General features: G+C 43.4%; 1 protein-coding gene across 1 annotated transcript; it reads right to left on the minus strand.

The window, feature by feature from the left end:
- Positions 1 to 8,618: 8,618 nt before the first annotated feature.
- On the minus strand, positions 8,619 to 8,984 carry LOC145049888 (uncharacterized). The gene has a single exon (XM_078998231.1). It carries the CDS (start codon positions 8,982 to 8,984, stop codon positions 8,619 to 8,621), a length of 366 nt encoding a protein of 121 aa, XP_078854357.1.
- Between the last annotated feature and the right edge of the window lie 3,934 nt (positions 8,985 to 12,918).

Below are 12,918 nucleotides of genomic sequence, written 5' to 3' on the forward strand. Positions count from 1 at the left end.
TGTTTTTGAGCTAGATCTTGCGTTGAAGAGTGCACTAAAGCTTGGAGGAGGAAGAAAGACCTTGGAGGTCCAAGAAGGGACTGTAGATCTGGGATTGAGGAGTCATTTCAGACCAATTGGAGGTAATAAGCTGTTGCTTGGACTCCCTTTGCATCTAGATCTATTCTTATGTGTGAGTTTTGGTCATTGTTGGTATGATATGTAACCAATTCGAGTTGGAGGTTCAGATCTGAGGTTGCTACCTCAGATCCATGTTGGTTTTGGTCTTGAATCCCCTAAAGTATCAGCCCTTTGCATGTTGAAGAAGTATCTTTGCCATAAACCCTAGTTTAGTGTATTTTGAGCCTAGATCTCTTAATCTACACGTAAAGTTTGCCACTTTACGTGGGGGATAGGCCCTAGACGTATGGATCTATGAGTTGGAAACTCTGTTTGGCTCAAAAAGCCACTGCATGGATTGAGGACTGGATAGACTCGGCGAGTCCTTAGAGTGGACTCGGTGAGTCGCTTGAAGATGAGGAGAAACTCGACGAGTAGGATGATCAGCTCGTCGAGTCGGATGAAGTTAGGCATGGACTCGGCGAGTTGGATGAACAACTCGACGAGTTGGTTGAAGATTGCCTTGGACTCGGCGAAACTATTAGTGGACTCGGCGAGTCAGATCGTGAAACCTCAAACCCTTCGAGTTGAGACTCGAATCAGTGAGTCGGGTGGTGACTCAATGAGTTGGACAGGACAAGACGTGGAGCTAGTTGGACTCGGCGAGTCATAGACTGACTCGGCGAGTCGAGTCGTGAATAAGAAAGACCCCGAGTGTATGAACTCGGCGAGTCAGTAGATAGACTCGGCGAGTAGGGTTGACCTGGAAGGTTGACTTTGACCAGGATTTTGACCTTGACCAGAGTTGACCTAGTGACCTTTGGAGGTCAGTTGGACTAAGTGTCATATTGGCTTTTGAAGCTCGAAGAGCTAGTGGAGCAGCAGTTCGGAGTCAGAGGTCAAGTAGCAGTCAAAAGGATTAGCAGCATCAGTTCAGTAGTCTCAGGTGAGTTTCCTTCCAGTAGGAACGGGCCTAAGGTCACAATGCCGGCCCGTTTAGTTAGCGGTAGTTTTCGGATGTTGATCTGATATAGTAGTTAGTATGTTTGATGCCTTCGTGGCTCAGACAGGATTTATGTGTTATGTGTTTCGGACTACGGCCAGATGTAGTATGCAGTATATGTGAATTTATGTCAGTGGATATGTTATGATATGCTGTGTTCAGTTAGCTTCGGACTTCGGTCCGATGGAGGGGGCAAGGCCCCAGTCAGTTAGCTTCGGACTTCGGTCCGATGTAGGGGACAAGGTCCCAGTCAGTCAGCTTCGGACTTCGGTTCGATAGAGGGAGCAAGGCCCCAATCAGTTAGCTTCGGACTTCGGTCCGATGTAGGGGACAAGGTCCCAGTCAGTCAGCTTCGGACTTCGGTTCGATGGAGGGGGCAAGGCCCCAGTATGTGCTTGATATGTTATTGTATGGTATGTGGTAGATTGGGGAGCTCACTAAGCTTCGTGCTTATGGTTTTCAGTTTTGGTTTCAGGTACTCAGTTTTTCAAAGGAGGAGCTCGGGAAGGTTGCAGTGCACACACCATAGACAGTTAGCCTGGGAATGTTTGACTCTGATAATGATATTATGTTTTGAACCAATACCCGAGAAATTATGTTATGACTTGTGATACAGTTTTATAAATATGTTTTTAGTAATGTTTTTAAAGCAATTTTTGGGTCGTATTTTTGGGTCGTTTCAAGTTGGTATCAAAGCCTTGGTTTGAGGGATTCGGGCGCACTTCCGAGTGTGCCTGAACTCAAACTAAGGAAGTGGTATAGAGTTTTCAAAAGAAAAATCGTAGTTACAAAAGAATTTTGAGAAAAGAAAACAATTTTAGAAAAAGTGTAAAGAAAAGAGTTTTAGAAAAAGCAAAAAGAGTTTTGAAAAGAGAAAAGGGTGTGGTGCATGCAATCAGCCGAGCTCAAGTAAGTACTCCCAATTCACCCATACGAATTATGTTATGATTATTAGTTTCAGTTTCAGTTTCTGTTTCAGCTTCAGTAGAACAGCATGCTAGAATAGGACTAAGGATCTAGGATGATGCCTCATGTGCCTGTTTTATGTGTTCCAGCTTGATGAGAATTGCATGCTAGTATTGAGTAGACAGTAGTAGGATAGCCTGTGTAGGTTATGTCTGATAGTATGAGCTTAGCATTGTATGCTAGTGCAGTTTCTTGTTATGAGAATAGTTTTGCCTGAGTACATTTCCTTTATCCGAATGTTGCTTGCTTTGTGCTTTGTGGGACTCTGAGTGATGGGAGTTAGCCATTAGGTGAATACGTCACATCACATGTGATCAGGGTTGAATAATCTCAGAGTGCTGGATTTGGCCCTACTGCGCAGCTCTCGTCTGAGTCTAACCGTTGTAGGGAAGAGACTTTTACTCGAAGGATTATACGAGCCTCATTGCATGTGATGGTATTCAGGTGGTGGCGAATTGGCATTACAAGGAGGCCTTCAGCAACTGAGGACTGGGTTGGGGTGGAGTCAGAAGTTCCCTAAGGCAAGCCTAGGATGAGAGTAGCAGAGATCAGTAGTAGAGAAAAGGGGATTTGGTGGAGTTGAGGTAACTCTTGAGGAAAGTACGGATAGATGTGGAAGGTAGTAAGGGCCCATACTACTGAAAGCAGAGGATCCATACTCGATTCAAGAGGGTCCAAGACGAAACCAGGGAATGGTAGAGTGTGTGAGAGGTCCCTCAGCAGTAGTATGTAAATTGATCAGGAATTGTTATCTTTTCAGCATGGTGTCATTGCACGAGATATCAGTTAGCAGTTCAGGCGTAGAGGAGGGATCTGGCTCGCGCTTTAGAGCCGGGCAGCTTGATGATAAGATGAGGGATTTCATTTCTGCAGAGATTGTGCGCAGCATCATTGATCAGACTCCAGTGATTTTTGGTTCAGTTAGAGAGGCCATCGTGGAGCTTATGGACAGTCATCTTGAGGCCTTTAGGCTCGGAATACTTTCAGGGCAGTTTGGGGCTCGTCTAGAGCCCGGTTCTTATGGAGATCGGGGATCCATCAGAGAGGGGGATTCCATTTCTGACTTTTTCCATCAGGGGTCAGGAGTGAGTGGGGCACCCTGCCTCCGGGAGAGACCCTTGCATGATTGGGTATCTAATGAGGTTTCGCTAGTCATTCGTGAGGAGTTACCCAACATCATTGAGCGGGTCACTGGTCATTTGGCCGTTAAGTTCCAGGGACAACCAGCTGCTCTTCATGCGGTTGATGGAGTACTCGGGGTCACTCAGGAGCAGGAGATTGGTTTGGATGTGCAACTCGGAAAAAGGAAGCGAGCATGTGCCGCAGGGAGATTGGGAAGAAGTGTGGAGTCCTACTCAGCTGACTTGGGCGTTGGAGGTCAGGAGGACCTAGAGGTGTGTGGTAAGTGTGGAGGAACTCATGGGTTTGCTTGTCACAAGTTCAGGTGTTTCAAGTGCGGGGAAAAGTGGCATGTGTATCGAGATTGTAAGCAGGATCAGAGATGTTTTCATTGTCATCAGTCGGGTCATTTCAGGTCTCGCTGTCCCGTCTTGGTGGTGGAGAGAGTTCAGGATCAGGCACCCATCGTTCCACAGGAAGTCAAGATCGAGCCTCACTAGATCTCAGGTATGTTGTTGAATTCCTTCCTTTGTAGTAACTCTATGGTTATGGTATTGCATCGATGTTAGTAAGCATGTATCTATGAGTATTATGCTACCTGCTTGTGAATGAGTTATATGCCATTTGCATACCTTGGTTTTAGATTGATAGTCAGCGGTTGCTCCCCAATAGAGCGGGTTATCTAGGTTGCGGTAATTGTAGCATGCTTGGGAGGGATTTGGTGCGTCTCACTAGTTCGGAGTGGCATAGTGTTAGAGATGGATTGGTTAGATCCCTAGCTATGGCAGGCTTGGGTTCCTTATCAGAATGATTATGGAATGGCAGCAAAGATCGGTATCTCTTTGAGTATCGAGCAACAAGGGGTAAGCAGGATCGAAGTGGGGGAGAATTCTCCGAGTGTGCCCAGGTAAGAGCACGCATACCCAGAGCGAGTATGTGGCCTCCGGGAAGGAAAAGAAGTAGTTCAGCGTTTGATGGACTAAGGATTCAGGGTTGGGAGTTTGAGAAACTCCCCACTAGTTAGCGCGTGCGAACGAGATGGTCGGAAGCTGGTTGAGAATCCAGGATTGGAGGACCACCTGTAGGGGCTCAAGTGAATCAGAATGAGGATCCTGAGAGCGGTTAGCAAGAGATGTTTTCGTATTAGTAGCCAATGTCAGAGTCAGCATGCAGGGTTGTGTAAATTCAGGAGTTGGGAGTCTGGAAACTTCCCAACAATAGCTTCTTATATCTAGATTAGTAGACGGTTGGTTTGGGAACCAAGCCGAAGAGTTCCTCGACGAAGCGCTAGGTATATCAAGGATATAAGATGTCGAGGATGATGCAGTATTCAAAGACTGAGGGCTGTTTTGAGGAATCAAGATGAGGAATCACTAGCGGGACTAGGGATAGTCAGGATGTCCTCGGGATAGCAGTAGTAGTGTTGTAAGTCTGCGGGGGTAGCCGTAGCATTCACTAGCAGTCAGGTGGTAGTAGTGTTGTAAGTCTGCGGGGGTAGCCGTAGCATTCACTAGCAGTCAGGTAGTAGTAGTGTTGTAAGTTTGCTGGGGTAGCCGTAGCATTCACTAACAGTCAGGTAGTAGTAGTAGTGTTGTAAGTCTGCGGGGGTAGCCGTAGCATTCACTAGCAGTCAGATAGTAGTAGTAGTGTTGTAAGTCTGCGGGGGTAGTCGTAGCATCCACTAGTAGCCAGATAGTATTAGAGAGTTGTAAGTCCGCGAGCGTAGTCGCAGCCTTTATCAGATTGGTAGGTAGCATGAGCGCGTGTTGGACGCGGGAAAGCAGTAGTACCCACCAGTTCGAGTGCAGCAGGGAGGATATGGGAATCCACGGGTTAGATTTTGGATGTCCCAAGTGGTTCAGTTATGGTTAAGTCGGCGATTTGTCAGTAGATCGTCGCATCAGTTATGAGATCAGAGTAGCAGCGAATCGTTGGGGTTCGAGGATGTTAAGGACTACCGTCAGTCTGGGAGCAATCATGATATTAGTCGTGGAATAGATGATGTCGGAATGTGACGTATGGACCCGGTCGGTTGGATCGGAAGATTGTTAGAGCCGTAGCGACAGGATAACTAGTGGAAACTAGTCCTAGAGGAAGATTTCGTTCAGAAGTCGTGGAAGCGACTAAGTGAGGAGTCCCTTGACTCCACAGTTGGGTTGGAGTTCAGTGTTTCAGTCAGATCAGTGTTTCAGGCAGCTTAGTGTTTCAGTCAGATCAGTGTTTCACGCAGCTTAGTGTTTCAGCCGGTTCAGTGTTTTAGGCAGCTCAGTGTTTCAGCCAGTTCAGTGTTTCAGGTAGCTTAGTGTTTCAGTCGGTTCAGTGTTTCAGGCCGTTCAGCGTTTCAGTCGGTTCAGCGTTTCAGGCAGTTTAGAGTTTCAGGCATGTTCAGTATTGCAGGCAGTTCAGTGTTTGGAAGGTTTCAGAGTTTTGGGATAGTATTAGTATTTGTGTTGGAATGCAAGTGCTAACAGTATAGTTGGTTGATTTGGAAATGGCAAGTCTCTCTCAGCAGGATCAGTTGAGCCTTCTGCCAAGTGTAAGTGATCTGTAAGGATAGCTAGGCAGGTAGCTTTTCTTTCAGGATGGAAGGCTCGAGTTAGTAGGAGTTGAGTAATCAGATGGGATATAAACAAGTTGTTTCCAGCAGCATCGTTTCAGTATGAGCGGCAGAATGGATAGAACAGTCATAGATAGTCGAAGTATCTTCAGGAGTCGCTGGAAGAGACTAGGAGATTGCGATGGAGTGTAGTGACCTTTGGGAGTCCGTTAACTCAGATATCGGGAGATTGGTTAGACCAGAGTAGTCTCAGTGCATCCGGTAGGCGGACGGGAGACAGCAGGATTTTCAGTCGGAGGAAGTAACGTTGAGGAAATTATGGAAAAGAGAAGGATTCAGTATGTTCTAACGGTAATGATTGGCATGGTGAGTGGCTGGAGTGATGGACAAAAGGGTGTTAGATTTCCCAGACAGAGAGTTGGAGGCAGTTCGCAAGCAGTAGATCATAGCAAACTTCGAGGACGAAGTTTAGTTTAAGCGGGGGAGAGTTGTAACACCCCAAAGTTTGGAAAGCCAAGAAAAGAAAGAAAACCTCAAGTTTAGGGGAGACTCGGCGAGTCCAAGCGGGATCCGGGTTGATGTGTAAGCGACCGACTCGGCGAGTCGGCCAAGGAGACTCGACGAGTTGGGTCTGATCGAGGAAAACCCTAAATCCGGGACTTGGAGCCAATTTAAGCGTCCCATTCTCTTTCCTAGGGTTCCTTTACTGCCTCTCTACCCCATAACACCAAACCCTAGCCGCCATATCCATTTTTGAGCTAGATCTTGCGTTGAAGAGTGCACTAAAGCTTGGAGGAGGAAGAAAGACCTTGGAGGTGCAAGAAGGGACTGTAGATCTGGGATTGAGGAGTCATTTCAGACCAATTGGAGGTAATAAGTTGTTGCTTGGACTCCCTTTGCATCTAGATCTATTCTTATGTGTGAGTTTTGGTCATTGTTGGTATGATATGTAACCAATTCGAGTTGGAGGTTCAGATCTGAGGTTGCTACCTCAGATCCATGTTGGTTTTGGTCTTGAATCCCCTAAAGTATCAGCCTTTTGCATGTTGAAGAAGTATCTTTGCCATAAACCCTAGTTTAGTGTGTTTTGAGCCTAGATCTCTTAATCTACACGTAAAGTTTGCCACTTTACGTGGGGGATAAGCCCTAGACGTATGGATCTATGAGTTGGAAACTCTGTTTGGCTCAAAAAGCCACTGCATGGATTGAGGACTGGATAGACTCGGCGAGTCCTTAGAGTGGACTCGGCGAGTAGCTTGAAGATGAGGAGAAACTCGACGAGTAGGATGATCAGCTCGTCAAGTCGGATGAAGTTAGGCATGGACTCGGCGAGTTGGATGAACAACTCGACGAGTTGGTTGAAGATTGCCTTGGACTCGGCGAGACTATTAGTGGACTCGGCGAGTCAGATCGTGAAACCTCAAACCCTTCGAGTTGAGACTCGAATCAGTGAGTCGGGTGGTGACTCAATGAGTTGGACAGGACAGGACGTGGAGCTAGTTGGACTCGGCGAGTCGAGTCGCGAATAAGAAAGACCTTGAGCGTATGAACTCGGCGAGTCAGTAGATAGACTCGGCGAGTAGGGTTGACCTGGAAGGTTGACTTTGACCAGGATTTTGAACTTGACCAGAGTTGACCTAGTGACCTTTGGAGGTCAGTTGGACTAAGTGTCATATTGGCTTTTGAAGCTCGAAGAGCTAGTGGAGCAGCAGTTCGGAGTCAGAGGTCAAGTAGCAGTCAAAAGGATTAGCAGCATCAGTTCAGCAGTCTCAGGTGAGTTTCCTTCCAGTAGGAACGGGCCTAAGGTCACAATGTCGGCCCATTTAGTTAGCGGTAGTTTTCGGATGTTGATCTGATACAGTAGTTAGTATGTTTGATGCCTTCGTGGCTCAGACAGGATTTATGTGTTATGTGTTTCGGACTACGGCCCGATGTAGTATGCAGTGTATGTGAATTTATGCCAGTGGATATGTTATGATATGCTGTGTTCAGTTAGCTTCGGACTTCGGTCCGATGGAGGGGGCAAGGCCCCAGTCAGTTAGCTTCGGACTTCGGTCCGATGTAGGGGACAAGGTCCCAGTTAGTCAGCTTCGGACTTCGGTCCGATGGAGGGGGCAAGGCCCCAGTCAGTTAGCTTCGGACTTCGGTCCGATGTAGGGGACAAGGTCCCAGTCAGTCAGCTTCGGACTTCGGTTCGATGGAGGGGGCAAAGCCCCAGTATGTGCTTGATATGTTATTGTATGGTATGTGGTAGATTGGGGGAGCTCACTAAGCTTCATGCTTACGGTTTTCAGTTTTGGTTTCAGGTACTCAGTTTTTCAAAGGAGGAGCTCGGGAAGGTTGCAGTGCACACACCATAGACAGTTAGCCTGGGAATGTTTGACTCTGATAATGATATTATGTTTTGAACCAATACCCGAGAAATTATGTTATGACTTGTGATACAGTTTTATAAATATGTTTTTAGTAATGCTTTTAAAGCAATTTTTGAGTCGTATTTTTGGGTCGTTTCACACACTCATCAAATGCAACTCTGGGACGATTTTGGTTTGAAGATTGGGGTCGTTGTGAAACAGCAAAGACAGCAAGAGTGGCTGTCTTGGGAGCTTTGTCAGCATGGGACTTGATACGAGTTTCTTCAGCAATCAACTCGTGAACAACCGAATCAACAGTGGGAAGAGGTGTACGATGCAAGATTGATCCACGCAGACCTTCAAAATCTGAACGTAATGCCGTCAAGAACTGAACCAAACGTTGCTCTTCCCTTCTATCAATATAAGGCTTAAAAGCCTTCAACACATCAAGTTCTGTAAGAGCTAACTGATCCCACAAATCCGACATAGCTGCATAAAATTCCTGAACACTAAGATTGTTCTATTGGAGGGCTCGAATATCAAACTCTAATTGATACTGCTTTGCAAAGTTAGACTGAGTATATAACCTAGCCAAGTGATCCCAAACCTCCTTTGCCGTGTCATACTTCGCCAACTGAGTACCAATAGACTGGATGACAGAATTATTAATCCAAGTAATGATCTTGGAGTTATCAGTCTCCCATGAATCCAGTAAGGTTTCATAATTAGCGGCCTTCTCGTCTGTTGGTTTCTTCTTGTCACCTGTAACAATCCCCCACATAGTCTTGCCCCGCAAGAAATTTTTCATAACATAACTCCAATAGGCATAGTTTTTGCCATCAAGTTGAATACTAATGGACTGAAGAGAATCATCTCTTGGGGCCATATTTCAATATCAGTCAAATAGTAAATACAAGTAGTAGCAAAAAATGATCAAGATCTCGAAATCAACAAAGCTAGACGAAAACGAAACCCTCAAAACCGACAAACGAACAAATCAAACCAAACCAAATACAGAAACGAGCAAAAAAGGCATACCCCAAAATTGCAAATGGTGACAATGAACAGTACACGTGAATAGTGCTGATGAATAGTAACTGTGAACAGTACTCGGCGGTGAACAGTGTCGATGAACAGTAATCGGTGAACAGTAACTCAGTGAACAGTAACCGTGCGATGAGCAGTATCGATGAACAGTAACTCGGTGAACAGTAACCATGCGATGAACAGTGTCGATGAACAGTAATCGATGAAACAGTAATCGATCAACCGAGCTCTGATACCATGTAAACAAACAAATAAAATACATATAACGGCTAGGGTTTCATATTAGTATCAAAGAGAAGTACAAATACAATGAAAAGGAAAGACATAATATATAGACAAACTAATTAAGGTTTCCTAGCGGAAAGGCCCAATCATAAAACCCAATACAAAATAAAGCCCAAAATATTATTAGGTTAACACTAGCATTAAAAAAATTATTTGAATGCACTTCAAAAATCTAATAGTGAGACACCCATATCTCGGCTATGTGCATGTAAAGAGATAATTTAGGGAACTATACAGGAAAGACCTGTGTTTTGGATCAATTATCAAAAGGAAATTTTAATATCAAAAAAGCCATTAAGTGAAAAAATTAAGGGAAAAAAACTTTAGAAATTTTAACTACGGGCGTGTACGGCAAAAAGCAATTGTTAGCAGGTAGCAGGTAGCTTGTAACGTTTTGTTAAACGCTACATGAAGTAGCATTTTGATTTCGAGCGTTTTGTTTAAACTAAACGCGAGAAGCTTGTAGTGACGAACGAGACTTTCTGTTCAAAATATAGCGTTTTGTTAAACGTTAGAAACTAGAAGTTCTCAAACGCTCCGTGCGAAACGCGCCCTATTTCACATTGCCCAATTAGTCCTTCCTTTTTTTTCAAGTTATTGATATTGCTATTGATGGTAACGGACAAAGCTTAAAAAGAGTTATTTTTCCAATTTCAAATGGTCAAAATTTCTTTAGTTGCTTTTCCGCTAAAGATTTTCACGTGTGGGCTTTTTTGATAACCCAAATACATTGGGTTATATATTTTCCCAATCAAATCTAACAATTTAGGCGATAAATATTTGCTCCAAATTCGGTAGATACATTGTATGTATTTTATAGCATAAATACATTATCACCAAAAAAAAAAGGAGGTGACAAGCCTTATTTTTTTTGGAAATGGCGAATATTATTAACAAATCCCACGACTAGCAAGGAACTAGATGGGGGCAACAAAAAGAAAACAAGGCATAAAGAACATATTACAAACAAGTAAAAAGGAGAGAAACATCAATCAATCCATCTACATTTGTTGTTTTCCCCTATGTTCGTGCAGGTGTAAACTAAAAAGATTATGTCATCCGCCACCATAGTAGGGGACTGTACTACCATGTTAAATATTTTCTCATTTCTCGCCTTCCATATTCGCCAAACGAAGCCATAGAATATGGATAGGACCATCTTTCGTTTTTAGGGCAATTACCCCAACCTACTACAAAGTTAAGAAAATCCACCACAAGCACGAATTGTCATTGTGTAATCGCACACTGTTTGAGAACCCAATCCAATACCGTTTGAGAAAACTGACAACTAAAAAGAACATGATCCACCGATCCGTTCATAAAATACAACAACTACTCGAATTGAAGTGAATGCCCCTTTTAGGAAAGGTTTCTGCTACAGAAATTCTCCCAAGCCTCGCTATCCATATGAAACAAGACACTTTTAGTGGAATAATATTAACCATAAAATTGAGTCCCCACCTATTACCCATGACTTTTGCATCAATTTTTCATCGAATAATGTCCCCGGTAAATTCTCCATCCGAACTAACTTTACAAATGAATCTATCTTGACCCTATGAGAAGTTGTAGTCAATAATTATTCAACGCCAAAAGCTCTAGCTTGGCAGATTGGGTGTTGGGCAGAGAACTCCAACCCCAAGAGAAACCTGAGTTGGATCGCCTCTCCGAAATAAGGCATAATTTGCTCGAGTCGAGAGAATACAATTGGAGAAATTGAACTTGAAGCGTGTGTCAACCTAACCATTTTTCTTTCCATAGTAATGTGCTTTCACCATAGATCACATGTTGGGAAAAGATATCATCAGGGAGGATACCAATGTTATTTAGATCATCTAGAACCTTTTTGATGTTTTGCCAAACTCTAGGTAATGTTTTTTTTCGCTAGATAGACCCATGGTTTTCTTTTAAGATTGTGTAATCCATTTATAACCTTACACCATAAAGATTACATTTTAGATCTAAGCCGCCATATCCTTTTGCGACGTTTTGTGCTTTGAGCGACCCCACTCCAAGACCACCTTCATCTTTTGAAGTGAACACTTTATCCCATAAGATCCAATTGATTTTTTTGCTTTCCATGGAGCCACCCTATAGGAATCTTCTTCTTCTCATTTCAAGATCATCAATAATACCGGACGAGACTTTGAAAAGAGAGAAATAATATGTAGGAACACTCCCCGGGACCACCTTTATCAATGTAACTCGGCCACCAAATGAAAGGGACTTCGCTTTCCAAAGCGATAATTTGGATTGGAATCAATCAGTAATGGGTTTCCAATGTCGCTTGCATACCATGTTTGCACTAACGGGTACACCTACATATATAAAGGGCAGAGAATCAACCATACAACCAAGGAAATTTCCCCAATGATTGGTTTCAATTCCGTCTACACCAATTCCAAAAACTCCCAACTTATAAAAATTAACTTTCAAACCATATGATACTTCAAAACACCTTAAAAAGCGCGTCGTATGCATAAAATAAATGGGAGATTCTGGGGCCATTGGGATTTTGATACCATGAAAGATGGATTTATGACATGCGGTTCTCATAGCAATATTTAAACCTTTCAGCACAATTATGAATAAAAAAGGTGAAAGGGGGTCACCTTGCCGAATGCCTTTTATAATTGGGAATTCCAAGGTTGGTGATCCATTTACAAGAACCCATGCCCTAGTCGAAGAAAGGCACCCACTTATCGATCTTCTCCATCTAACATTGAATCCCATTTGGCCCAATAATATAGTTTGTAAATGATGAGATGTCCATCAAGAATGTCTGACTTTCCACATACGATGATTGGACCTCATTGATTACTCTCTCTATCACCAATTTAAAACGAGATGCAAGAGCTTTGGTGATTATTTTATACATACACCCGAGAAGGCTTATAGGCCTATAGTCGCCAAGAGTGATCGATACTTTTATCTTTGAAACGAGAGTAATAAAATATAAATTGCACCCTTTAGAGATCGACCCCGTAGCCTCCAAATATTTTACAAAGCTTATGACATCGTCTTGGATCACCTCCCATTGAGATTTGAGAAGCTTGAACGTGAAATCGTCAGGCCCGAGTGCTCATTCACTCCCACAATCAAATATTGCAACTTTTTTTCTTAAATGTTGAAGTTTCCTTCATGAAAATTTCAATCTTCTGGGAGTAGGGTCTTGAAGGATTTATTGATAAATTTTGGGCGATTAGATCATTTCTCCTGAAATTTGTATCTGAAAAAATTATGAACTTCATTTTTCACCATCTCTTGCTCTGTAATCCACCTTCCTTCAAACATTAGTCAATGAATTTTGTGGTTGAGGAATTTGTTTTTAAGTACACCATGAAAGAATCTTTAGTTTTCATCTCCATCAACTATCAATTTCACACAAGCTGTCTGTTTTAAATCTGGTTCTCTAATTTTCTCCAATTCTAATATCCTTAATTTTCCAGTTCTACGGGACAAGAGCTCATCATCAGATAGCATAAGCG

Source organism: Lactuca serriola, chromosome 5 (genome assembly GCF_051521515.1).
Source record: "Lactuca serriola cultivar US96UC23 chromosome 5, Lser_US96UC23_V15, whole genome shotgun sequence".
NCBI lineage: Eukaryota > Viridiplantae > Streptophyta > Magnoliopsida > Asterales > Asteraceae > Lactuca > Lactuca serriola.